At 58.7% G+C, this 26,278-nt stretch overlaps 2 protein-coding genes and 1 long non-coding RNA gene across 8 annotated transcripts in view; 2 read left to right on the plus strand and 1 right to left on the minus strand.

The window, feature by feature from the left end:
- Positions 1 to 17,082, plus strand: SGTA (small glutamine rich tetratricopeptide repeat co-chaperone alpha). Of its 5 annotated transcripts, XM_047707032.1 has the most exons (13): positions 77 to 143; positions 7,468 to 7,527; positions 7,645 to 7,781; positions 8,227 to 8,333; positions 8,618 to 8,702; positions 9,993 to 10,092; positions 11,294 to 11,398; positions 12,174 to 12,312; positions 12,758 to 12,820; positions 13,683 to 13,720; positions 14,450 to 14,539; positions 14,780 to 14,902; positions 15,839 to 17,082. In XM_047707032.1, the coding sequence occupies exons 3-12, from the start codon at positions 7,682 to 7,684 to the stop codon at positions 14,892 to 14,894; spliced, it is 942 nt and encodes a 313-aa protein (XP_047562988.1). In that variant the 5' UTR covers positions 77 to 143; positions 7,468 to 7,527; positions 7,645 to 7,681; the 3' UTR covers positions 14,895 to 14,902; positions 15,839 to 17,082. The 5 variants fall into 5 exon arrangements, with proteins under 5 accessions (XP_047563015.1, XP_047563004.1, XP_047562980.1 ...); XM_047707059.1 differs by lacking the exon at positions 7,468 to 7,527 and having other exon boundaries at positions 1 to 143; positions 7,644 to 7,781; positions 15,675 to 17,082; XM_047707048.1 differs by lacking the exon at positions 7,468 to 7,527 and having other exon boundaries at positions 1 to 143; positions 7,644 to 7,781; positions 15,762 to 17,082.
- On the minus strand, positions 2,896 to 25,839 carry LOC125087136 (uncharacterized). Its single transcript, XR_007123365.1, has 3 exons — positions 25,711 to 25,839; positions 19,344 to 19,350; positions 2,896 to 2,906 (listed from the first exon to the last, which is right to left on the minus strand). It is a non-coding gene; the product is annotated as an uncharacterized LOC125087136 (long non-coding RNA).
- SLC39A3 (solute carrier family 39 member 3) overlaps positions 25,256 to 26,278 on the plus strand; it is an 8,318-nt gene continuing 7,295 nt past the window's right edge. The window contains exon 1 of one of the 2 annotated variants that reach the window (XM_047706986.1): positions 25,256 to 25,414. Coding sequence is in view for 1 of the 2 variants with exons in the window: in XM_047706976.1 (XP_047562932.1) it covers positions 26,076 to 26,115 (40 nt within the window). In the remaining variant the exon portion in view is untranslated. Of the gene's footprint in view, positions 25,415 to 25,864; positions 26,116 to 26,278 lie in introns of those variants that run through there. The other variant, XM_047706976.1, reaches the window with a different exon arrangement.

The following is a 26,278-nucleotide window of genomic DNA, read 5'->3' on the forward strand; positions in this document are numbered from 1 at the left end:
TCGATCATTAACGCGCCTGCGCAGGAGAAAACACAACGGGAGCCGGCTCCTTCCGCGCAGGCGTCGCGGCCGGGGGCGGGGCCGGGCAGCGCCGCGGTGCGCAGGCGCAGCCGTCGGTGGGTCGGCGTTCGGCTGCCTGAGAGGTGAGTCGTGGGGGGGCCCGGCGCTGAGCGGGGTGGGCCGGGGGTCCGCGGCTGGGAACTCGCGGGGCTCCAGGGCCCGTAAAGACAGGTTGGTCTGGGGCGAGGATCCCGCGATCCACTGGCTGCTGTGAGTGGGCGGCGCGAAGGGGAAACTGAGGCAGGGTGGCGTCGGGCAGGCCTTCGCCGGCCCTGGTCATCCTACCCCGGACCCCAGGCCCGGGAGATGCTGGTCGCAGGCCCGTGGTTGGATAGCAGGAGTCGAAGTGCCCCGCTAGCAGTGAGGGTGTCTTCTGCTTCCCGGAAACACAGTCCCTTTGAATGGGGACCCCGTCCGTGGGGCGCGGGTCGGGGTCCTTTCCCTGCGCCGCCACTCTCCACCTGGCCAGCCTCTTGGCTCCCCGGAGCCTCAGTTTCCCCCGCAGTAAAATGGGCGTCATTACGGTCCCTGCCTGATTGGTTGGGGTGGGGGGTGAGGGGTGGCGGTCTTGGGAAGATGAAAGCCACAGGGCCAGCGCAGAGTGAGAGCTTGGTGGGGTGAGCGGTGGTTCCGCCTTTCCCAGCCCGGGGCTTCTGTCGGTTGTGCTGGCGGCGTGAAGGAGCCGGGACGAGGACCGGCTGCACCCCTCTCCTGGCTGCGTGAGCTGGGGCTCATCGCTTCCACTCTGAGCAGCGCGTTTCTTCTGCAGCAGGGACCCCAGAAGAACGTGCTTCCTAGGCTCTCTGCGAGGTTAATAAGCAGGTCATGCTCTGCTCGGGTTCCTGCTGCTTGTTAAGAGTTTGCTGGAGAATGGCTGGTTTATTAGGTGCCAGAAAATGTGTGCAGTCCTTAGGCCGGAAGATGTCCTCCGGTTCCCTTTGGTTTTCTGTGTCTGATTGGGCTGTCTGCTTTTCCTCTTCCCACACCAGTGGTTTTGTAGCCCTGGGGGACGCAGGGCAATGTCTGGGGGTCATTTGTTGTTGCCACGACTGGGTGTGCTCCTGGCAGCAAGTGGGTGGGGCGCAGGGAAGCCGCCTAACACCCCGGGGTGCCCCGGACTTCCCACGGAGAACCGTCACGGTGTCCAGAGCGGGGAGTTAAACCTTCCCCCGGACCATTGCTTCTCCGCCAGCATGAGCGGCACACAGCGGGGTGGGGTATGAACTCAGGAGATCACGTGAAGGTTTTGCCTGGAGAGGAAAGGGCGCTTCTGAATTTAGGCTCTGGAATCCGACTGCTGGGCTCAAAGTTCCTGGTTTGGGTCTTCTAAGCTGGATGACCTCGGGTAGCCCCCCCCCATCTTTCAGAGCCTCAGTTTTTCCTTCTGTATAATGGGGATTGGTGCAAACAACCCAGGGGCTCGGCTGACTGTGAGCAGGCCCAATCCAGCTGGCAGCCTGTTTCTGTGAAGTGGGGGGCGGGGCGGTCCGTCCCAAAACTTGTGACAGCTTTTGCCCAAGAACAAAGGTGTGTGGTTTCCACAAAAGCCCTGTGGCCCTTTTCAGAAAGTGATCGCGGACCCCTTCCATAGGCCATTGCGAGGGCTGCGCTGGGCACGGGGCCGGGAAAGTGCTCAGCACGCCAAGGGTTTCACCTAAGTTTCACCATCGGTCTTTGAGGACGGGTGAGTGACTGTCAGTGGGGTTGCCTCCACCCCAGACTGCGAGATTACATTGTCTCACTTACTTTGTCCCTTTTTTTTTTTTTTTTTTTTTTTTTTTTGCCAAGACCCAGCACTGGCCTCTGTGGGCGATGCTCAGCCTGGGGGGTTGTAGGAATGAAGGCCGTCGTTGGTAGGCAGGCGAGGCCCAGGGTTTGTCGTCTCCTCTGGGCTTCCCGGGGAACTTGGTCAGGGGCTCTGGGTTTGACAGGGATCTCACCGTTGCCCAGGACCGTACAGATCCGAACACTGCTGAGTGCGGGGTTGAAAGCGAAGATGTCTGTCCAGTGCTCCCAGTCTGGGTGAGGCCGGGGGTCAGATGACAGACGGGTTTAAAGCCGTCTGGGCCAGTGATAAGGCTGGTGCTTGGACTTTGCTGGAAAAAAGAGGGCGTCTAGCTCTGAGATAACTTTGCAGCTCAGTGTTGTAGGGAATCAAGAGTTTCCAGGTGGGCTGGAGGAACTGTGAGCGGCTGGGTTTGAGTGGAGACACTGAGGGTTTGGTGAAGGGCTTCCCATGCGCACTCGTGAAGTTTCAGGAGCTTTCGATGGTCTTCAAGGATGCAGGACGTTCTGGTGGCGTTTTAGAAGACAGCAGGCTGTGGTGAGGGTGGTGGGCTCAAGCCTTGGGACAGCTCTTGCTCGGACACCGGGGGTGTGCTGGGACGAGAGAGGGCACCGGGGCACTGGCTTCGTCGCACGCTGCTGTTTGTGGGCCGAGCTCTGGGTGTGGCTGGAGGCAGGCAGCCCTCGGCAGTGGGCGCTCCACCATCCAGGGTGGAAAAACACACGGTTTTTTTTCCCCCTTGACCAGTTCGGGGCAGGCAAATAAAAGAAGTAGAAGTTGTTGTTATTTTTAAAATGAGGAAATCGGGGCGCCTGAGTGGCTCAGTGGGTGAAGCCTCTGCCTTCAGCTCAGGTCATGGTTTCAGGGTCCTGGGATCGAGCCCTGCGTCGGGCTCTGTGCTCGGCGGGGAGCCTGCTTCCCCCACCCCCGCCTGCCTCTCTGTCTACTGTGATCTCTCTTTGTCAAGTAAATAAATAAAATATTTAGGAAAAGAAAATAAAATGAGGCAATGAGAAGGTGGACTGAGAGCCGGGAGGGACTGTGAAGACCACCGGAGGAGCTGGCCCCGGGACACCCCCGCCCCGCCCAGGCTCGCCTGGCAGTTCGGCGGTGCTGGGAGCTCATAAAGCCCTCACTGTTAGAGAGGAGGCCTTCTCGGAGACTTTTGTCCGGCAGCCAAAGCCCTACAAGTTGGGATTGTTCTGCAGGCTCCGGGTGCCTGGTGGGAGACGACGAGAAGTGCTGTCCCCGTGTTTTGTTGGGCCCCACTTTGTGGGGAGCAGAAGGTGGTTCATCTCAAAAGCCACGCGTGGGTAAGACCCGCAGACCGTCGCACAAGGAAGCAGCATTGTGTGAAGCCCGTGTCGGAAGGTGTGCGGGCTCCTCCTCGCGCCCTGGGGACATGGTCCTCTGCTGAGGACCCGGGCTTCCTCGGCTGCAGGGCCCAAGCCCAAAATGTGCAAACAGGAGGTTTTCAGAAAGCAAAGTTCTTTGGCCAGAAAAAAACCTCGCTTCTGCTGATTTAGAGCCTTTATTTTTCCCACTTGGAGTTTCAGTGATTTTCAGCTGGGTGCTTTGGCCATGTCTGGGGACATCTGTGGTTGTTACTGCTGTGGAGGGGGTGCTCCTGGCATTGAAGGGGTGTGGCCAGGGATGCTGAACCCCACGGTGCTCAGGACGCCCCCAGTGAGAGTGACCTGCCCCTAATGTTAGGGCCAAGCGGAAGAGACCCTGCATTGACGATTTGGGAAAGTACTGAGTCTGGTCTCTGCTCAGTTGACACCGAGTAAATCCCCCGGGGTCAGAGGATACAAACCAGGTCAGTGACCCTGGCATCTGCGAGTCACCCCCTCTCTCCCTCCCACTCAGTGTGTGTATTTCAATGTGTGTAGCGTCCCAGGACCTCAGGAGTCACATGGTTACAGAACTCAGACACTCCCAGGGGTCAGTGGAACCCCTTGACCTGAGGGGTATCACCCCGAAGAGATTCTGTCCCTTACTTTGGGCACACTGGACGGAGACCAGGGATGCTGTTACCACTCGGCACTGCACAAGACAGCTGCCTACCCCCAGCAAAGAACAGTCCAGCCCCTGATGTTGATCGTGCCGAGGTAGAGAAACCCTGCACTGGGTGGTGAATTCTTTTAACAGTTGGTAAGGATGCCCTTGTTAACCCATTTTGTGGAAGAGGAAAGTGAGGGTATTGGCCAGGACTCTTTCAAATGGGACAAAGAGCATTCCTTTGCTTAGGGTGGGGAAGGTGAAATGAAACGGGCCTCGGACAGAAATGGCTGGTCCTATGACATGACTCCAGGCCCTTGTCCTCCCAGGCAAATCAGGCATCCGTGGCCTGGCATCCATACGCCAGGCCCAGGGCTGGCTCCAAGGGGCTCCGACTAGACAGTGAGTCGCATTGGAGGGGCCAGCACTTGAAAGAAGACCAAACAACAGACCAGGAGAAGCCCAGGAAGGAGGCAATGAGAGCTTATGCCAGGGAAATCAGACCAGGGTGCTTCAGATCTGTCGGGAGCAGGGGATCCTCTCGTGCAAAGGCCCTGAGGCTCCAGGGGCTGGGGGCATGGGAGGGACCGGAAGTATGCCAGAAAGGAGCGTGACTTGGTCTTTAGGTTTTTGAACCCTTGCCTGCATAAGCCTCAGTAGTCACACACTGCCCTCCCCGCCCCCTCTCACCAGCCAGACCAGGAGGGTAGGAAATGTCTGCTGAAGACCAGGTTTCCTTTCTCAGTCCGCTCTTGAGCAAGCGCCCAGCACCATCAGGACTCGCATCCGTTCCCTGGGAGGGAAGACTGAGTCCTGTCCTCCCATAACCACACGTGAATACATAAAGCCCGGAATGAGTGGCCCATGGGAATGGAGGGGAAGCACCCCCAGAAGTGGTGCCTGGAGCCCAGAGGAGGGATGTAGCCACTTATGTGACTTAAGAACTCAAGATTCATTGCCCACAGGCAGCTGCCCAGACGTGACCCTCGAGGCCTGACTTAGAGCACAGCACACAAAGGGCCCTGGGACTGTTCGTCTGAAGGGGAGGACCTCAGACTTTGAAAACAAAAGGGAACAAAATTCTAATTATGTTAAGATACACATAACATAGTTTAGCATTTTCATAATCATTTCTCTTTTTTTAAAAGGTTTTTCTTTATTTGGTAGAGACAGTGAGAAAAGGAACAACAAGCAGGGGAGAGGCAGAGGGAGGAGCGGGCGCCCGCTGAGCAGGCAGTCCCACATGGGGCTCCATCCCAGGACTCTGGGATCATGGCCTGAGCTGAAGGCAGACGCTCGATGACTGAGCCCCCCAGACACCCTTAACCGTCCCTAAGCGCACGGCTCAGCGGCGGGAAGCACACACACACCGTCCCGCAGCCCCTCCACCCTCCGTCTCCAGCACTGTCCCTCCCACAACGCAGAGACTCTGTCCCCACGAAGAACGGACTCCCCATCCCCGGCCCCCACGCTCTCCTCTCTGCGTGGACGGGACTCCTCTGGGGCCCTCCTGGGAACGGGGTCCTGCGGGACGGGTCCTTCTGGGTCTGGCTGCTCTCCCTGAGCCCCGTGTCCTCGGGGTCCCCTCCCTTCTGAGGCCGGACCGTGTTCCCGCGTGTGGACGGACCGCACCGTGTTGATCCGTTCCTCTGTGGTCGGCCGCCAGGGTCGTGGCTGCCTGTCAGCTACTGTAAATAATGCCACGGCCGAAACAAATACCTAAGATGGAAACAGTCTGACATGTTAGTCATCTCTTCTTAGGTGGAGGTGAGCAGGTGGACTGATTTCTCAGCTGGGAACCAGGACTTACCTTTTGGGGCTTGACTTCCCCCAAAATGAATGGGTTGAGATGGTTGATCTCTGTGAGCCCCTCTCTCGCCCCTAAGGTCCTCTGGTCTGGGACTGGACGTCCGTCCTCCAAGTACTGGCCCGTCCTGATCCCAGACCTTCTGGTTCTAGGGAGTCTCTCAGCCACGGGTGCTTGCTGAGTTAATGGGCATTGTGTCCAGAAATGGGGAGCTCATTACCATTCTCACAGAACTTTAATTTCTTCACCAGCTTTACAGAATACGGGTTTTTTTTTTTAAGATTTTTATTTATTTATTTGACAGAGAGATCACAAGTAGGCAGAGAGGCAGGCAGAGAGAGAGAGGAGGAAGCAGGCTCCCCGCTGAGCAGAGAGCCTGACATGGGGCTCAATCCCAGGACCCTGAGATCATGACCTGAGCCAAAAGCAGAGGCTTAACCCACTGAGCCACCCAGGCACCCCAGAATACAGGTGTTTTGAGGTATAATTCACGTATCCTAAAGTTCAGTAGACTTTGGTATATATTCATACTGCTGTGTAACTGTCCCCTTTCTGAAAGTCAAGAACATTCCATCACCCCAAAAGGAAACTCTATCCCCATCAGCCATCATTTCCCCCCTCCCCCCAGCCTCTAGCCCCCACGAGTCCCCTTCCCGTGCATGGATGTGCTTGTTCTGGATATGTGACACATGTGGACTCATGCCCTGTGGCCTGTGTCTGACTCCCTCTCCTTAAGAGGCAGCTGTGGATGGACATAGATTCCCAGGATCCGGAGCCTGAGCTCTCTGCGCACGGCCGGCACCGAGTGTCTCGCCTGCCCTTGCCCAGTGGCCCCCCGCCCCCGTGCTGGCACCGTCTCCACGTGGAGAGCCGGGGGCCTCGTGACAGGCTCTTCCCGGCTTTGCTTAACCATAGTGTCCGATAGCAGGTTCACGAGAAGGTGGTCAGGAGGCCTGCTCCTTGTTTTCTGTGCGGCACAGGCCGTTCACCCCCCGAAGGTGTTTTGGGGAGACTGAGGTGCTTCCTGCTGGGGTTCTGGCTGTGCACGTGGACTTGAGCGACCTCGGCCACTCCTCCCAGATCCCCGTCCCCAACCTGTTGCCTGTCGGCGGGAACGGCCATGGAGGTCATGGTGTGGAAGGGGTGAGACAGTGTTGTGACGTGCCTGACCCATCAGAGACCCTCAGGTAGCAGACCCCTCACGCCTGGAATGTTCCAGAGCAGGGCTCTCCCCTGGGCACTGCTGACGCTAGAGCAAGGTAGTTCTCCATTGTGCGGACATTCTGGGAGCCAGGGGCTGAGCAGCAGGCCCTCACCGCCCGATGCCATGAGTACCAGAGACGTACCCAGACACGGCCCAGAGTCCCTGAGGCAGGACCACTCCTGGCCTGGGAGTGCAGCACACGGCAGAGGGGTCAAGAGAGGCCCTCGGATGGCCTGCAAGGGGCTCGGTGCCTCTGGGACCCCTTGGTCTGCTCTGGGCCCCTCCTCCCCTGACCCCAGCTGTCTCGTGCTCTCCCACCCCCATGACCTTGTTCCTCAGTCTGAGTGCAGAAGCCGGTGGGACTGGAGGCTGGGTTGTGCTCAACTAAAACGGGGTTCGGAGACCTCCAGGACTAGCTTGTGGGCCAGCCCTCCGCATCCCTGGGAGCCCCCTTGTGCCAGAGTCTGTGAAAGGGTGGTGACGGCCAAGGCTGCGGGACCTTCTTTAGAAGAAGGAGGCAGGATGGCTGGGCGCCTCCTCCACCCGGGGAGCCTCAAGTCTCAGCTGTGAAATGGGGTCATAACCGTTTCCCCCTCACTTGTGCTGCAGGTAGACTGGGCCAGGCACTTCGAGTGGTTTCCTCGGGGCTGAGGCTGGCGCAGGCCTGATGAGCCGGGGCCCAGCGGTTTGGGGGGGGGCCTGGAATGGCAGGTGCCACGGGCACTGTCTCCGCAACACCCATGCCCCCCCTGTGCGCACCTCACACCCTTGGCTTGGGTCCACAGATCCGGAAACCCGAGGCGTGGTCCCTTCCTGTCTCAAGATGGATAACAAGAAGCGCCTGGCCTACGCCATCATCCGGTTCCTGCACGACCAGCTCCGGCACGGGGGGCTCTCGTCCGACGCCCAGGAGAGCTTGGAAGGTGCGTGTGGGCCCGCTGCCCGCCCTCCCGCCACACGGAGCCAGCCCCCATCTCTGCAGGCCCAGCCTCCTGCAGGTGTTCTGGTCATCTCCCCATCTTTCATTGAGGGGTGGTTCCAGAACATTCTTCCCCACCCCATGAGTGCGACTTCCCTGATGAGAAGAGAAAGGCTCTCTCTTAAAACAGGGTGGAAGCCGCCTGGGGCTGGGGGGTGAGGAGCCCAGGTCGGGCGAGCACTTGAGCGGCCCTCTGCCCAGAGGCCACCACCAGCCCCTTGGTGTCCAGCTGGCTCCGCCCACAGGCGATAGGGTGGGAGGTGGCGTTTTGGCTTCTGCCACGTGCCAGGCCTTTGACCTGGGTTTTGTCGGGGAAGGACTCCCTCTGAGCCCCGAAGTCCCAAAGTCTGGGCTGCGTTCAGAAGAAAATGCCTATGTCCTGTTCACAGTTGCAATCCAGTGCCTGGAGACCGCTTTTGGGGTGACTGTGGAAGACCATGACCTCGCTCTCCCTCAGACGCTTCCGGAAATATTCGAAGCAGCCGCTGCGGGCAAGGTGAGTCTCTGGGCTTCCCAGAACAGAAGTAACAGTGAGCATGGGCTGGGGGGCTCCGCAGCACCTGTGCGGGGTCTGTGTTCCCCCCGGACCGGCACCGTGGAGCAGGGTTCCCGGCTCACGGACAGGGCAGTAGCCACCCCGGCCCGAGGTTCCCTCCCTCAGAGCTCAGCTGCCCTCTCAGGCGGCCCTGAGCAGAAGGGAGGCCGGGGGAGTGGGGTGTGGGGGAATCGGGCAGTCGGGTGGCCCGCCACCCCTTAAGCAGCTCAACATTTTGGGGCCAGGAGGTGCCGCAGGACCTGAGGAGCCCCGAGCGAACCCCACCTTCAGAGGAGGACTCGGCTGAGGCAGAGCGCCTCAAAACTGAAGGTGAGACGAGACGGTCGCATTGGCACCAGGCCCCTCCCCCACCTGGCCTGCGGGGACGGCAGGGGCGGGCTGGCCCCCTGGGGGGGGCGGCAGCTGTAGGGGGGAGCAGTGCATGAAGCCCCACGCAGCACACAGCTCCGGGAGATGCGGGCCGCTGGGTGCATGGGGTGAGGATGTGTGGAGAGCAGGGCCCGCCCGCATGGCCCGTGGGGATGTGGCTGGGGCAGTCACCGTGGAAGGCATTCTGACAGTTCTCCAGTGGTCACACTGGGCACGAGGCCCGGCTGCTCCCCTCCCAGGTATAGGCCCAGGAGAAATGTGGTGTGTCCACAGCAGCCAAAAGGTAGACCAGCCCAAATGTCCGTAAATGGGTTAAAAAGGTAAAGAATGACCTGTCCATATTCTGGAGTGTCCCTTGGCCACAAACAGGCAAGATGCCCCCACGCGCTGCCCCAAGGACGGACCCCGAGCCCACGACGCTCAGGAAGGGAACCAGACACAGAAGGTCACACGGGGTGTGAGTCCACGTGTGTGACACGCCCAGACCAGGCTCTTCCACGGACACAGAAATGAGTTAGTGTGTGTCAGAGGTTGGGGAGGGGGTGGGCGGGCGGCTGCTGATAGGGTTACCAGTGCTTTTTGAGGGAGGTAGAATGTTCTGGAATTAGATTATGGTGATGGACACCTGTGAATATTTAAAAACCACTGAGTTGGGACGCCTGGGTGGCTCAGTTGGTTAAGCAGCTGCCTTCGGCTCAGGTCATGATCCCAGCGTCCTGGGATCAAGTCCCACATCGGGCTCCTTGCTCATCAGGGAGCCTGCTTCTCCCTCTGCCTGCCATTCTGTCTGCCTGTGCTTGCTCTCTCTCTCTCTCTGACAAATAAATAAATAAAATCTTAAAAAAAAAAAAAAAAAACCACTGAGTTGTACACTTGGAAAATGTGCGTTTTAGGTTATTTGAATTACATCTCGTGAAACTTGGTTAAATTACTTCCCAGGAGCAAAAGTGACTATATTAGAGGCTTATGTCTTCAAATGTCACAACCAAAGCAGGGACAGTTGTCAGAGTGCCATCTCAGGCCAGAACCCACAAGATGCCACATGCAAACCACATTGTCCTCCTCTACACCCGCCCACCCCCCACCTGAGCCTACATCTGAGTGTTGCAGCCTGGTCCCCAAAGTCTTCTCACCCCTTCAGAGAAACCCCCGGAGAGCCGCCCTGATGCCCCAGAGCCCTCGGGCCTGACGGAACAGCGGGGCGTACGCTGGTTGTTTTTTTCTTTTTAGGAAACGAGCAGATGAAAGTGGAGAACTTTGAAGCCGCCGTGCACTTCTACGGCAAAGCCATCGAGCTGAACCCGGCCAACGCGGTCTATTTCTGTAACAGGTGCTGGCTGGGTGCGCTCGGGAGGGGCGTTCATACCGTCGCTTAGTGATCCTTCAGCCAGAGCCCCAGGTCAGCGGCAGGTGGCCAGCCCGGGTCCACAGGAGCTGAGCACAGCATTAGATTAAAATCGGGGGCAGCCTTCTGCACAGATGCTGCTTCAAGGAGATCAGCCAGACCACGCGTGACGTCTCACGCCCATAGTCACTGCAGCATAGCTGTGGGAAGCCACATCAGGCTGGTCCTTTCTTTTTTTTAAGATTTTATTTATTTAACAGAGGGAGACAGTGAAAGAGGGAACGCAAGCAGAAGGAGTGGGAGGGGGGAAGCAGATTCCCCACTAAGCAGGGAGCCCAACACGGGACTCGATCCTAGGACCCTGGGACCATGACCTGAGCCGAAGGCAGACACACAACAACAGAGCCCCCCAGGCGCCCCCGGCTGGTCATTTTACAGGGAAGCTGCCTCCACTCTGCCCTGGCCCCCAGGACGGACCATCGTGCTGACGAGGCAGACTCTGGGATGCAGAGCAGACGCAGGGTCGCGCTCCAGGGCACCGGCCCTGGGAGCCAACAGTGGGTGGCGGGGGCCCGGGGTGCACCGTCGCCAGCCTAGAGCCACTTGTCACTGTAGTTTCTTGCTTTTGACTCTTGGGGGCAGTGATGGGAATAGGTTGGCAGGAAAGTGGCCCGCGTAGTCCCGAGAACCCACACGCCCTCCGCCGGCCCAGCCGCTCGGTGTTTCTACCTGATGCCTTTCTGCGTGTCAGAACGCGGGGAAACGCCAAGTGCGGTGTTAAAACCTGAAACGGTCCGAGAAGCCATCTGGCGTGAGAGGAGACCCCCTCAAGAGCTCGGACAGGGCTCGCGCCGGGGGTCAGTTAGTGTCTGCCAACAGACAGTTCCTGACCTAGAACGGGTGCCGGCTCCCAACGGTGAGCAGAGCCTGGGTGCTGGGCCCATGGACTCGGGGTTCGGATCCCAGTCCCGTCACAGCATCGTTGAGCCAAGCAGCACAGCCTCCAGCCTCAGTTTCCCCCGAAGGCTGGCACAGCCCCCAGCACAGGTGCTCCGCAGACGGAAGTCCTTGGCAGCCCTGTGTCCCCCTCACTTCCACCCCAACCTGACTGACGGGGCGGCCTAGGCTCCTCCCAAAAGGCTCCTCCTTCGAAGCGAGCAAGCCCCGCCCTGCTTTGTGTCCCCAGAGCCGCGGCCTACAGCAAACTCGGGAACTACACTGGGGCTGTGCAGGACTGTGAGCGAGCCATCTGCATAGACCCGTCCTACAGCAAAGCCTACGGCAGGATGGGGTGAGTGCCCCAGGGGGAGGGACCGCCCCCCACTCCCCCACCACCTGCCGACGGGCAGTGGTTTGCTTTAGTCCTGATCCTCTGCGTAGACAGAGTCAGGACTCGGCACCATTCACGTGTTCTGAATCTGGGCCTCCCCTCCTTCCGACCCAGCTGCTACATCAGTCCCCACGGCTCGCTCTCCTGTGCTGCTTTGTTTTGCTGGAAACGTACTTGTGCATTCTCATAGAGGAGGCAGACGAAGGGCTTCACAGGAGCATCCAGGAGGGTCCCCGGGTGGGAGTTCTGTCCTCCTGGAAAGGGGTGTGATTCCTTCACCAACAGGGACATTCTCCATATCTCATTGTTCAGTTTTATTCTCCAGCCTTCTCCCCTCCTGGGAGTGTGGGGTTCATAGGATCTAAATCCCAGATCTGGTCTTCCTGGCCGCCAGCCCCATCCCAGGTCACCACACAAGCATAAACTCAGGTGTGATCAGAGAGCCTCGTTAGGAAAACCAGGAGTGCCTGTGTCCTGGGAAGTTCCGGATTTTAAGAGTTCTGTGCCAATAACAGGGCCAGCCACGTCCGACCACCCTGCCCTCTGCCTCTGCGCCCCTCCTCTGGGCTGTCCCCTTTTGTGGGTCCTCTCGGGCGCTAGCCCTTGTGCCTTTGCGTTCTTTCCACACGTCCATCCTCTCTGCCCCCACGGCCCTCGCAGGCCGTCCCCAGCAGACGCCAGGCCGCGGCGGGCAGCCTCCCGGGCCCCTCCCCACGCGCTGCCGTCTTTCCCGCAGCCTCGCGCTCTCCAGCTTGAACAAGCACACCGAGGCTGTGGCCTACTACAAGAAGGCCTTGGAGCTGGACCCTGACAACGAGACCTACAAGTCGAACCTCAAGATAGCCGAGCTGAAGTTGAGGGAGACGCCGAGTCCTGTGAGCGGCCCCGGGAAGGGAGTGGGTGGGAGCTGAGAGGTGTGGGCCGGTTTCCATGGGAAACCAGGGCATGGGCTTAGGACAGGCTAGACGAGTACCCCCATCGGAGTCCGGGGCAGTCGGGCTGGGGGTGTGGGCCATGGACTGGTGGGTGATTATTCGGAACTTCTCACCCCGAGGGCCCTCTAGGCTCTGCGGGGGCCCAAGATGTCCAAGCCTCACGCGGTACTTTTCCCAAGCAATCAACCCCGGGGCACATGCCTTGGACGTGGTGGTGTCTGGCCGTGAGGCGTGGCTGCTGGGTGAGAGGACATCTGAGCCGTAGGCCTCTCGGGACCTCAGCCGCCACCCCCCCCCGCCCCCTCCCCGGGGATTGTCCGTCTCCGATCGGGGGCCGGTGTCATGGTCCCATGACCACTCACCAGGGCTCTTCTTGTCCCCACAGACAGGAGGTGTCGGCAGCTTTGACATCGCTGGCCTGCTCAACAACCCCAGCTTCATGAGCATGGTAACCTGCGCTCCCGCCTCCCCTGGGGCCTGGGCCCCGCGCCTGTGTCCACTTACGTACGCCTGCCTAGGACCAGGGCTGCCCCCGCTGGGGCCGTGACCGGGGTGCCATGGGCGGAGCAGCATCCCAGCCCCACCCCCTCGATGCCAGGAGCGGCCCCCATGTGGCGGCCACAGATGGCCCCGGACAGCACCCCATGTCCCAGGGGCAGTACCACCCCCCAGTGAGACCCCGACTTAAGGCCGCAAGCGCTAGTTCTGTGCGGGGCTGGTCCACACACGTGTCCACAGTGGGGCTCCCTCACCGCGCCTCAGGGCCCAGGGTCTCCACTAGAGCGAGATCCCCGCAGGGCAACCAGGAGCTGCTCTGCTGGCTGCCTCCATCAGCGGGGGCCGCACCTTGTCTGCAGGCAGGCAGGACGGCCGGGCACCGCCGGGGGCTGGCGTGGTATGCACAAGCCCACCACGGGGCAGGAGAACTCAGTCTGGCTGTGGTCACAGCTCTCAATCTCCTGAACCTGGGGTCGGCAACCGGCTGGATTCTGTAGTCGTGTTGGGGCACGGCTGCCGCCGTCCGTCGGTGCGACCCGGGTGGGTGGCCAGGGCAGAGCCTGGGCCACAGAGCCAAGAACCTCAACTCCGGCCCCTCGTGGAGGTTAGCCAGGCCCCCATGAGCCACGCCGGGCAGGCTGCTTGCAGCGTCCCGCTCGGCCACTCCTAAAATGGGTCCTAAAGAGGGACAAGATCTGAACAGGATCAAAGCGGTAAACCATGGGCGAGCGGATGTCAGGAGAGGTGTCGAGCAGGCCCCACGAGCATGCTGTGTGGCACGCACCGTGTCTGATGACGTGTTCTTTCTTCAGGCGTCCAACCTAATGAACAATCCACAGGTTCAGCAGCTGTAAGTAACCGCTGTCTTCCTTGGGGTCTGGGGTCACATTTATTTTTTTATTGCGACAGGATGCACGTAACAGAATTTGGCCATCTTAACCATTTTGGTGTTTACGGTACAGCGACGTTAAGTACATTCACCTGTGCAACCATCACCATTTCATTCCATAACATTCCATCACCCCATAAAGAGTCCCTGTCCCCATTAGAGGCACTTTCCTACCTCCCCAGCCCCCGTTCCCTGTGAACGAGCCCCTTCCCGTCCATGGAGGAACCTGGTCTGGGCGTGTCACACGTGTGGACTCACACCCCGTGTGGCCATCTGCGTCTGGTTCTCCCCCTGCGTGTCGGGAGCTGTTCTGGGTCCACACCCAGGAGCGGGATGGCTGGGTACACGGTGATTCTGTTTTACTTCCTGAAGAACTGCCAGGCTGTGGTCAAACCTTAAAGCCCAGCTTCTCCGCAGCAGGCTGCCATCGGGGCGGGGCAGCCCAGCATCCCCGGACCTGGCCCCGTGGCCCCTGGTTGAAGACCCCTGTCTCTAAGCCAAAAACAAAGGCTGTTCTTGAGTGAGCTGGTGGAGTTCACGGCAGCCCCTATCAGAGAGGGGTGGGCCGGGCTGGCGCTGGGCCCCAGGGGGGCTGCAGGGCAGTAATACAGCTGCTTGCGGGGGGCAGGGCAGGGCCTGGCGGGAGTGGGCCGGCCAGGCTGGCGGTCTCATCGTGGGCTCCCCCTGCAGCATGTCTGGCATGATTTCGGGCGGCCACAACCCGCTGGGGACTCCTGGCACCAGCCCCTCACAGAACGACCTGGCCAGTCTCATCCAGGCGTGAGTAGACCTGCTTCATGGGGCCCGAGGGTGAGGGTGGGGTGGGGTGGGGTGGGGTGGGGTGGGGTGGGGCAGGGCCCCACCCACAAGCATAAGAACCAAGGAGCTGTGTCCCTGGGCTCGCTCTCGGCCCGCATCCTCCCGTGAGTAGTTGTACTGCCTGTGGGGGGCACATGCCTGGAACGTGGCCAGAAGGATGCCCCGGGCTTCTGGGTAAGCCTGGGCCCGGCCCTCCCGCAGAGGCCAGCAGTTCGCCCAGCAGATGCAGCAGCAGAACCCAGAGTTGATAGAACAGCTCCGGAGTCAGATCCGGAGTCGGACCCCCAGTGCCAGCAACGATGACCAGCAGGAGTGACCGCCCACGTGAGTCCCCATGGGCCACGGAGAGGGGAGAACCCCTTTTTGACAGCCCTGGGTCCATGAGGTGGGGAGGGTTTCCGTGGTGGGGGTGTCTGGGATCATCAGGTCCCTTTCCAGGTGTTTTCCACTTGCATCCTGTTCCTTCCCAGCGGGTGTCTGTGGGTGGGCCAGTCACTCAGGTGCGTCTTGTGCAGATGAGGGCTGCAGCGGCCAGAGAGCAGCAGCCAGAGCACTGGCAGGCCGCAATTGTGTGGGAAGCCCCGGGGCAGCTGCGGCAATGCCAGTGAGGTCTCTGGGAGGGAGGTGGACAGCCCCGCCCTGCCTGGCACTGCGCGCCCAATGTTCGCCTGGGTGTGAGTGTGTTTGCCGGAAGCAGCTGTTACAGCAGGATTGCTAGAAAACAGACTGGGGGTCCCTGTGGCCATGGCTGGCTCGGGGCCACCCCCTCCCCGGGGCCGCTAGACTCATCCTGTGCCCAGGAGACCTCATCGTTGTCCTCCTCTCTCCTTTACTGTGATTTTCTGTTAAGAATTTCAAAGGACGGGGCACCTGGCAGGCTCAGTCTGTGGAGGGCGCAACTGTTGATCTTGGGGTCATGAGTTCGAGCCCCGTGCTGCTGTACAGGTTACTAAAACAAATAAACTTAAAAAAATAGTTTAAGAGGTTTTAAATGCCAAAACCATCGAGCAGCAAGGAAAACAACTCCGATCTCCCCACCTGCAGCATCGAACGTTAATTATTTGAGCTCGTGTTTCTTCCTTTTTCTCCCCCAAAGCATTCTTAAAGAGAAAAAAAAATCTGGTTGAGATCAGTTTTGCTTTCGTTCTACGTCGTAACTTTATCTGCAAAACACCTTTGCCAGCATTCCCGCGTTCTCAGCCCGAGCCTGCAGGGATGTCCTGTCGCGCTGACTCGTGGCCCTCGTGTCTTCTCCCCCAGCCCTCCCCGTGCCGCCAGCTCCTTCCCACCGACCGAAGGCCGTCTCGCATTTTGCCGTCTTCTCCCCTTGGACCACCCAAGAGAGAAAAAGAAACAGAAATCGGACCTGCATGTTAAGATGGATTTTTGTTACTCCCTCCGCCGTCCCCTCCCTATTTGTAGTCTCCCGCCGCCCCTAGACCCTTCTTGGAACAGAGCCAGCAAGCTGTGAACGCAGACCAGCACTGACCTCTCCCAGCCCCCTGAAAACTCCGTCGGGGAAGCGTCTTCTAGACGCTTCTTCTAGACCCCGGGCTGGGGTCGTCCTCGAGCCGCTCTCCAGGAAGCCTGCCCATTTTGTGCTGAGCCGCGTCGGGGACACCCACGGCTCCCAGAGCCCCTTTCTGCAGCCCTGTGGTCCGTCCTCAGAGGAGACATGAGAAGCCAATTCTGAGTCGACCTTGGCCTCCCCAGCCGCGCCCTGCTCGGATGAGCTCACTGCCAGCCGCGGTCTGGGCACCAGTGGCCGCCCTGCCCCTCAGACCGTGGGTTTTCGTTTGAGGAGCTCTTCAGACACATTTTCCTAAAAGACGATTTCCGTGACCTTGCACCCCTGTTGGGAGCAGGGGTGGGACCGTCCTGGGGTGCACGGGACCAGGTACTGGGACTTGACTTCCAATCAAGCATTTGGATGGACCGTGTCTCATCTCTGATCCTCTTGTCCCAGTACTCATGACCGACAGACCCCAAGCCCGTCCCCAGCTGGGTGTCCAGCCCACTGCCCTTCTGTCCACAGACGATCCTGCCGGCTGGCATGTTGGGTCCCTGGCAGGCTCTCCTGCCCTGTTCAGGGCTGTGGGGGCCAGCAGGGGTCCCTGGTGCCCCCCACCCCCGCCTCGGCCTGACATTGCCAGACAGCCACCAGAGCTGCTCCCAGCGGGGCAGGAGTGCCAGCCATGGCCAGACAGCCCGCCCAGGACACAGGGCCACTACGGATGTGCCCACGGCTTCCACTTCGGCGGGATGGGGAGAGGGCAGGTCTGCAGGCACCAATGTTGGCATCTGGATCGTGTGAGGTTCCCTCATGGTCTGGGCCGTCTGCGTGGTAGACCCAGTACGTGTGCGTTGTAGGTAACTAGTGGGAAGACGGGCCACTGCCAGCCACCAGCAGTCCGTCCCACGTCTGGCGAGATGTGTCCTAACTTAAGTGCTAGCCACGGTGACAAACGTGAGGGGAATAAACAGGCATCACGACCTCTGCTCCACTCTGCCGTGACCTTTCATGCCCTCCTGCCCCAAGCTCCCAGAAACCCCCAGCCTAGAGTGCCCACCTCAGGCCCACACCGGGAGTCAGTCGTGTCGACGGCTGACTTCCTGTGTCGGGTCACGGATGATTCCAGAAACAGCAGATCCCTGCGCTGCTCCTCTATTGTCTCTGCCGCGCCTTCGCTTCCCAACTCGCGCGCTCTGGGGGCCAGCCTGGACCCCCGGCATCACGGGCAGAGCCGTGAGGGCACCTCACTCTCCCCAGGGTGACCCTCAGGGCCCCTCTTTGTACCTGTCGCGCGTGAGCCGGGTGGCCGCCTGCAGTCAGGGAAACAAGGTTCCCAGGGTTGGGGCTGTCCCAGGGAGGGGGGGAGCCAGGCCAGCACGTGTCTCGCAGGGCAGGTCCTGATGCTGGGGACATCTGTGGCCGTTACAAACTACGGCTGTCACAATCGGGTGCTCCTGGCATCTGGCAGGTTAGGGACGCGGCTCAGTCCCTGCAAGACCAGTCTCCATTCTCCTGAGTCCACCCAGCCCAGCACCCCCCGACCCCGGCCCGTCCGCTCTGCACTCAGCACGTGCCCCCCACAGGATGCTGACCTATTTGGAGAGCGCACTGGGAGAGGCACAGGGGCGTGAGCCTTTGTTCCAGAAACTTCTACAGATGCATTCTAGGTCTCCCCAGATCGTCCCACTCCATCCAGTGTGTCCGTCACTGAGCAGCCCTGCAGAGCCGCTGCCCCACACCCAGCCTAAGTGTTCAGGAAAGACCCAAAAACTTTCTGTTGGAGCCACTGCTAGAGTGGGAAGGGGGTAGAAAAGGAGTAGCTGTCAACGTGTCATCTGAGAAGCTGGTGGCTTCTCCGTGTGACTTGACGAGACGTGTGTCACGGGTAATTACTGCTCGATCCCACACGAGGTAGAAATAGGGTCTTTCTGAATATTCCTGTCAGAGGCGCGTTAGGAGGAAGAACGACAAACACGGAGGTAGCATGAGTCGTGACTTGGAAAAGCTTGCGGGAGTAGATTGAGCCTTGAGAGGCAAGGGAGCTGCTGTTACCGTAGATGGAATCGTGGAGTCTGTCCTCGGCCCCCACACCCCATGCGTGGCCGTGCGTGGTGACCAGGCCCTGGACCGCGAGCCCCACCCAGATTAAGTCCCAGGATGCTGAGGAAGAAAGAAAGCAAGGGGTGTCCCCGGCTGTCAGTTATGCCCAAGGGGCCTGGGGCCAGAGGGGCTCCTGGCATCAGGAAGCTGGGGCCAGGGAGCTGCTCCGCCCCCCGCAGCGCCCACCCCACGGTGTTGCCGGCACACAGTGGGCCCTAGAGGGTGGTGTCCCATACAGATACCCTGACCCGCTCTGCCACAGGCAAGAACGATCTTGCCCGCTCCGAGGGCTCCTGTGTCTCAGCAGCAGAGGCTTAGCCCCAGGCTGGGTAACTTGAAAACCCCACACCGCGGGGGCTTTCCCAGCGCGCCCCTCCACCCCCCCCTCCATACTGAAAACCGGCTCTTTCCAAGGGGCCCTCATCTGGGAGGTTGTGGGACCAGCAGGTGGCGCAGCCGTGCCCTGGCCTCCCGGACGCGTGGCTCCTCGGCATCAGGACCAGAAAGAACAAAACCACCCGGTCTCCAGCCTAGAAAGGGCCACAGTCCCAGGGGTCAGGCCTGTGCTTTTAGAGCTGGCTGTCCTTTCAGAATTCTGAGTCGCAGGCAAGGATGTCGGGCTCCGCGCCGCGCCGACAGGGCCACCATCCTGGGGTCGGAGAATGGGAGCCCTTTCTGGGGTGACAACCACGGATTCTACTCCGTGTACGGCTGCAGGAAGCTCCTGTAGGCTTGGGGCGGGGGGGAGCTGCTTTCTTCCCTTTCTCGTTACCACGCTTCTCACACTCTTCATCAAAGCGTAAATACACACGCGTAAGTGCAGAGTACAAGCAGGCGGTGGGATGAGTGTCCACAAAGGCAGCACACCACCATCATTGGCACCTGGACCAAGAGCAGAGCCCGCCCTGCAACCCTCATCATGTGTGCCCCCACCCCCATTACCGCCTTCAAGGGTAACGCACCCCCAGTGTTTAGAGCCATAGGGTAGTTGTGCCTGGTTTTGATACAGATAAAATGGAATCCTAGGGGGGGAAAGGTAAAATTATAAAAATCATAGAAGAAAATTTAGAATATGATTCTGGGTAGGCAGATTTTCTTAAAAAGCACAGCACTGTGATAATCTTACGTGTCCGCTTGGCCAGGCCACAGTACCCAGGTACTTGGTCAAATGCTAGTCTGAATGTTGCTGGGAAGGTATTTTTTTAGACGAGAGCAACATTTAAATGAGCTGGTCCAGGGGTGCCTGGGTGGCTCGGTGGGTTAAAGCCTCTGCCTTCGGCTCAGGTCATGATCCCGGGGTCCTGGGATCGAGCCCACATAGGGCTCTCTGCTCCACAGGGAGCCTGCTTCCTCCTCTCTGTCTCTGCCTGCCTCTCTGCCTACTTCTGATTTCTGTCTGCCAAATAAATAAATGAAATCTTTAAAAAAATAAAAAATAAAAAATAAATGAGCTGGTCTGGAGTAGAACGTGGGCCCTCCAGGTGTGGGTGGGCCTCACCTAACCAGTTGAAGGCGTTCAGAGAAAAGACCTGTCCCTAGAGGAAATTCTCCTCAAGGGAATTCAGCCTCTACATGGCCTTGGGACTCAAGCTACAGTGTCAACTCTCCCTTGGGTCTCCAGCCTGGCTGAGTGGATGAGGCCATTTGCAGTACATATTTATATATATTATATATATATATATATATATATATATATATATTTTTTTTTTTTTTAATTTCACAAAAATATACTCCTACAAATCCATGAGAAAAATATGACCCAGGGCGCCTGGGGTCAAGCCTCTGCCTTCGGCTCAGGTCAGGATCTCAGGGTCCTGGGATCGAGCCCCACATGGGCTTTCTGCTCACGGGGAGCCTGCTTCCCCCTCTCTCTCTGCCTGCTTCTCTGCCTACTTGTGATCTCTTTCTCTCTCATCAAATACATTTTAATTTTTTTAAGGTTTTATTTATTCATTTCACAGAGGGAGAGTACAAAGCAGGGAGAACAGCAGGCAGAGTGGGAGGGAGAAGCAGGCTCTCTGCTGAGCCAGGAGCCAGATGTGGGACTCGATCCCAGGACCCTAGGATCACGACCTGAGCCAAAGGCAGCCGCTTAACAAACTGGTGTCCCTCTCATCAAATAAATTTTAAAAATATTTTTTAAAAATAGGACCCAATTTTTTAAAGAACTTTTTAAAAAACATTTTATTTTTTTCATTTGACAGAGCAGAAGTAAGGTGAGGGGCAGGCAGAGGGAGAGGGAGAAGCAGGCTCCCCACTGAGCAGGGAGCCCAATGCGGGGCTCGATCCCAGGACCCTGGGATCATGACCCCAGCGGAAGGCAGATACTTAAGTTGCTTAACTGACTGGGCCACCCAGGCACCTGAACCAAATATTTTAAATGGGCAAAACAGGCCTTCCAAAAAAACAGGATATGCAGTTAGCCAGTAATCAATGTCATTAGATATCTGAGGAACATGATTAAAACCATAATGTAAGGCAAATACAGCAGAACGGTTAGAATGAACAAAGCAAGTGCTGTCATTATAGAGATGCATCCAGGGCCCCAGGAGCACCCCGGTGCGGGGGGTGTGCCAGGAGGACCCCAGGGCCCAGCAGACAGTCGTCCCCATGGCCGCATGGGTGGCGGGGGTGGGAGCTTCCAGAGCCCTCTCCAAGGGTGTCCCACAGGACACACTTATTTCCAACAAACGAGACGGGACCATGCATATGTGCTGTGGTCTCCGGGGGCTGGCAGAGACCCAGTGCCCGGGTTCTCTGTGGGGGTTGGTCTCGTGGGCTCGTCTGCCCAGCTCAGGCCGGGAACCCTGACTCAGGGAGGGGAGCAGGTGCTTAGCCTGAACCTCGCGTCCGCACGGATGGTTCAGGGACCCAAGCCCCCCAGCAGTGAGGCTGGCGGAGCCCGCAGTGCAGTCCCAGACACCGCGGAGGGCCAGCCTCGCAAGCCAGCCTTAGACTGCTGTGTTAACTCTTCTGCACCAAAGGGGGAAAACCAGCTCCATTAAGTCCTAAAACGAAGGGTTTGCATCCCCTGGGGCCCCGACTACAATACGCGCTGTGGACGTCCGCCCAACAGCAACAAGTATGAATGAACACCCAGAGGCAAACAGGCGTGTTCAGAGCAGACCTAAGCAAGAGCCAACACCAGAAAGTACCCAAATGAACCACCGTGCCAAAGGCTAGGTGCTTGGGAGTCAGGGCGCGAAGTGGCAGGAGGGAACCCGCAGGGGAGCAGGTCATGGTCTCTCGTGACTGTGAGGGTGGTTTCACAAGTATGTTACACATATGTCAAAACTCACCAAGTTGCACACTTTAATATGTGTCATTCCTTGTATTATGTCAGTTAGCCTCAATAAAGCTGTTAAAATGGTTTTACTTCCAATTTCCGTGATATTTGTTCCCCTCTATATGTGTTCTCCTGTGGATAACTTATTCATCCCCTTCCTATTCTTGTTCTAGCATGTTTGTTCTCTATCAAGTGCCCTGTCTTCTCTTGTCAGCATTTCCTTCTGCTCCATCTTGTTTCTTTTTTTTTTTTTTAAGATTTTTTTTTTTGATGGAGAGAGATCACAGTAGACAGAGAGTCAGGCAGAGAGAGAGAGAGAGAGAGAGGGAACCAGGCTCCCTGCTGAGCAGAGAGCCCGATGCGGGACTCGATCCCAGGACCCCGAGACCACGACCTGAGCCGAAGGCAGCGGCTCAACCCACTGAGCCACCCAGGCGCCCCTGTTTCTTTTTTTTTTTTAAGATTTTATTTATTTATTTGACAGAGACACAGTGAGAGTGGGAACACAAGCAGGGGGAGTGGGAGAGGGAGAAGTGGGGTCCCTGGTGAGCAGGGAGCCTGACGTGGGGTTCAATCCCAGGGCTCTGGGACCATGACATGAGCCAAAGACAGACGCCCAACAACTGAGCCACCCAGGTGCCCCCTGTTTCTTGTTTCCTAAGCCCATTCATAGTGTCTTCCACTAGAGGGTATTTTTGAAGTAGACAATGCAGTCAGATGTGTCAGTTTTTTCCCTATGGTGCCCTGAAGATACCTGCTCATACACAGGTCCTAGAGCCTAGGAAGTTTTCAAAAATGCGTGCTTCTCCAAGCAGCCTCATTCTCTAGATAACTATGAACAAATACTGCGCATCACGAATTCTTCATAGGAAGGTGTCACCCTGAGGGCATTTACCTGGTGTGCACTTATTATAAACCATCTTTTTTTGTTGTTGTGAATTATGGAAGCCAGGAAAAGACTCACTATAATAACAAAGTGTCTAATAAGAACGAAGAGGCACCCCATATTGTGCCTACGATGAGGAAGGCAGAAATCAGCATTAAACGTTAAGAACTCAGAGACAGGTCACACTTAACCTCTGCAAATCTCGGTCTTCCAGCACCTCCAATACCTGCACCACCTCCAATACCTGCACCTCCTCCAGTCCCTCCTGTTTTAGTGAACAACGCCAGCATCCACCTAATTGCTCAAACCAGAGAACTAGGAAAAGTTACCCTGACCCCTCCTACTCCTGCAACCTGCCCAGGCGAACCAGTGCCACGTCCTCTCAACTCACCCTCCATCCTGGCTCCGCCATCTCCCTGCCAGAGCCCTTATCTAAACTAGTGCCTGTCCTCGCCCAGATGACTCTTAACTGGTCTCCTGCTTCCACTCCTGCTTCCCCACAATTCAGTCTCTACACAGATGTCAGAGTCACCGTAAGCGATAAATCGGATCACAAGCTTCACCTGCTTAACCCCCTTCAGTGAATCACGCTGCACTCACGGTAACACGCAAACTCCTGAATGTGGCCCGTGGGACTATCCCTCATCTCTCCCCTCCCTGCCACTTGCTAACATTCAGCCAGCCCAGCCTTCCAGTTCCTCCAACGTGGCAGGTCCTTTTCCATCGTTACGTCAGCTGTGCTCTGCTGCTCCTACTTCTCCCTCGCTTCCTGGCTGGGCTCACACGACTCTTCCTCTTCAGAGCTTTTTGTACAGTCTGAGTCCTCAGCCACAGGGTCTCTCAAAATGTACAGTCGAGATGTTCACTGGGCAGCAGCCATCTGAAGGCATGCCCAGGACGCGACCCCTTCCAAGACCACCCATGTTGTCGTCGGCAGGATTCCACTCCCCAAAGGGTCTCGGGCGGGAGGTCTTAGTCCCTTGCTGACTACTGGCTGGAGGTCATCCTCAGTTCATTAGCGCATGGGCCTCTCCAACATCTCAGCTTCCTTCCTCAAGGCAGGCAGGAGAGGTGCTAGGAAGACAGAAGTCAGTCTTTTGTTTGTTTTTTACTCCATTAGTAATTTTTTAAAAAATTGTGGTGAGATATACATAAAGTTAAACTTACCATTTTAACAACTTTAAGTGCACGACTCAGAGGCATGAAGCACAGTCACCCCATCCAGCAGCCACCTCCACCCTCCGTTTCCAGCACTTTCCATCTCCCCCCACACAGAGACTCTGTCCCCACGAAGCACGGACTCCCCATCCCCAACCCAGCCCCGGCTCCCACCCTCTCCTCTCTGTCTGTGTGGACGGGACTCCTCTGGGGCTCTCCTGGGAGTGGGGTCCTGTGGGATGTGTCCTTCTGGGTCTAGCTGCTCTCGCTGAGCCCCGTGTCCCCAGGGTCCGTTCACATCACAGTATTCCCTACTTCATTCTTCACAGCTCTCTCCACGACTGGGCCATAGTAGGCTGTCAATAAGATTTTAGTTAACAAATGAATACATTCTTTTCATAACTCTGGTTGCTTTTACAGGACACGGAACAATTTTTTTTTAAAGATTTTATCTATCCATTTGAGAGAGAGAGTGCTCATGAGCAGGAGGGAGAGGCAGAGGTAGAGGGAGGAGAAGGAGACTCCCCACTAAGCAGGGAGCCTGATGTGTTACTCAGTTCCAGGACCCGGGATCATGACCTGAGCCGAAGAGAGACCCTTAACTGACTGAGTCACCCAGGTACCGCTAGCTTTTTTTTTTTTTAAGATTTTATTTATTTATTTGACAGAAAGAGATCACACGTAGGCAGAGAGGCAGGCAGAGAGATAGAGGGAAGCAGGCTCCCCGCTGAGCAGAGATCCCGACGCGGGGCTCGATCCCAGGACCCTGAGACCATGACCCCAGCTGAAGGCAGAGGCTTCACCCACTGAGCCATCCAGGCGCCACATCTTTTTTTTTTTTTTTTAATGGTACCTTCTCTTTTCTAAATATCATCAATGGTTTTCAGTCTTCATCTTACTTGACGCGTTGGCCGTGTTAACACAGTTACCAGATGGTGCGTGCAACACGGCGGATCTGTCACATCTTTGATCAAAACTCTGCGATTGCTCCTTATTTCCCTCCAAAGCCTACCTCCTCTTATCTCCAACCGCACTTCCCGGGGTCCCTGTGCCTTGGCCGCACGGACACGCTTGCACACACCTGCCCCGGGCCCCGGGCCGCTCAGTCCCTTGCATGTGGAAGGTCTTGCCTCCATGTGCCCACTGGACCGACTTCTCCCCGTTCGTCTCTGCTCGCACTCCTCTGTCTCGACGAGGCCTGTTTGAGCACTTACTTAAAACGGCAGCCCACACGCAGCACCTCCGATAGCCCCTGTGGGTCCTGGGATCCCAGAGCCCCGTGCCGGGCCCCCCGCCTGGGTGTTCTTCTCTCCTGCGGCTGGTCCGACCTTGTGAGCCCCGGAAGGGAGGAAAGGGAGCTCTTTATTGGCTCGCACAGGAGCGACACACCGTAGGCAGGGTGCTGAGCAAATGAATCTGCGACTTAAGCTGGCGGGGACGCCCTGGAGGGATCGTCTCTCGGGGGAACGGTCTCCCGACGCCGGCCAAGCCTCCCTGCGGACGGCATTCAGCACCAGGCGCCCCTGGACAGCTCTGGAGGCCAAGTGCTCTCGGAACCTTTCCCCCACGGTCTGAGTTTCCCACCGGAGCCACCTGCTGGGCGTACCTACCGCTCAGCAAGAGGAAACTACTTTCCCGTGCCGGTAGGAGAGGTGGGGGGGGGGTCTCAGGATGAGTGGCGGCCGCAGCAGCCAGTGGCACGGCGCGCTAGGCCCGTGTCTCTCGGGGTAGCCAATGGACAGGGGTGTGGGCGGGGCGTGGGCAGCCGCGCGCGGAGCCGGGGCTGAACAGGACCGCGGCTGTGGGGTCAGGACCGCGGCTGTGGGGTCGGGACCGCGCGGCGGTTGAGCGGCGGGCGGCGCCGGCGGGCGGGCGAGCGAGGGCCAGGCGGAGGTGCGTGCGGGCGGGGCCCGGGGCTGGGCGCCGGGGCGGGGCGGTTGGTCCGGCCGGCTCGGCCGCCTGTTACCGAGGCCCGGCGCCGGCTCCCGGCTCGGTCTGCGCTGATCGGGCTCCTGGCCACCAGGCCGAGCGCGAGGCTCCCTCTCGGGCGGGGCCGGCTGGGCGCCGCGGTCCGCGGGCGTCGCGTGCAGCGGTGTACACAGGAGGCGCTCAATGGGTGCGGGGCGAGGAGCGAGTGAGCGAGCGCGGCCGCGCGGCCCGGTGTGGAGAGCGCGCAGCCGCCGCTGCACGGGCCGGGCTTCGGGGCACCGGCAGGTGTTGGCGGCGGCAGCGGCGCACCCGGCTGGGGCAGGACAGACGTCTGTGCCCCGCGGAGCTCGCGGCCTCGAGCGCGGCGCTCGGTCGCGCAGGGGCGCTGAGTTCGGGGCTTTCCCGGCGCGCGAGTGACGCCCGAGCCCCGTGCCAGGCCGGGGGCGGGAGGCGCCCGCGCGGGGACCTGAAGACCCCGCCGAGTGGGGCGTGGGGGCGAGAGCAGGGTCCGGGGACGCAGAACAGGGGAGCCGCCCGGGGCCCTCCCGCAGCGGAGCGGTGTCCAGGCTGAACTCCGCCCCGCCGGGGCTCCCTGAGGGGCACATGCTTCAGCGCATCCGTGGGCATGCAGCGTTCCTGGGCCTCTGTTCCGCACAGGCCGCCTGGTGGGTACGAGGCTTATGGTTTAGGACTGAGGTCGGGGAGGCCCTTCAAAGGGTCCTGGAGGCAGTGACCCTAAAAGACAAGACGTCATTGGGAGGTCGGGGGAAAGACGTATTCCAGGCCACGAAAACAACCTGTGCAAAGGCCCCGAGGCAGGAATGGGCT

The sequence above is a fragment of the Lutra lutra genome, chromosome 1 (genome assembly GCF_902655055.1).
Source record: "Lutra lutra chromosome 1, mLutLut1.2, whole genome shotgun sequence".
Classification (NCBI taxonomy): domain Eukaryota; kingdom Metazoa; phylum Chordata; class Mammalia; order Carnivora; family Mustelidae; genus Lutra; species Lutra lutra.

Bases quoted from the DNA above. Each gene is read 5' to 3' on its own strand.
- SGTA (XM_047707059.1), top strand. From the start codon at position 7,682: ATGGATAACAAGAAGCGCCTGGCCTACGCCATCATCCGGTTCCTGCAC. The intron at 11,399-12,173 runs GTGAGTGCCCCA...TCTTTCCCGCAG, and splicing joins AAAGCCTACGGCAGGATGGG to CCTCGCGCTCTCCAGCTTGA. The intron at 12,821-13,682 runs GTAACCTGCGCT...TTCTTTCTTCAG, and splicing joins ACCCCAGCTTCATGAGCATG to GCGTCCAACCTAATGAACAA.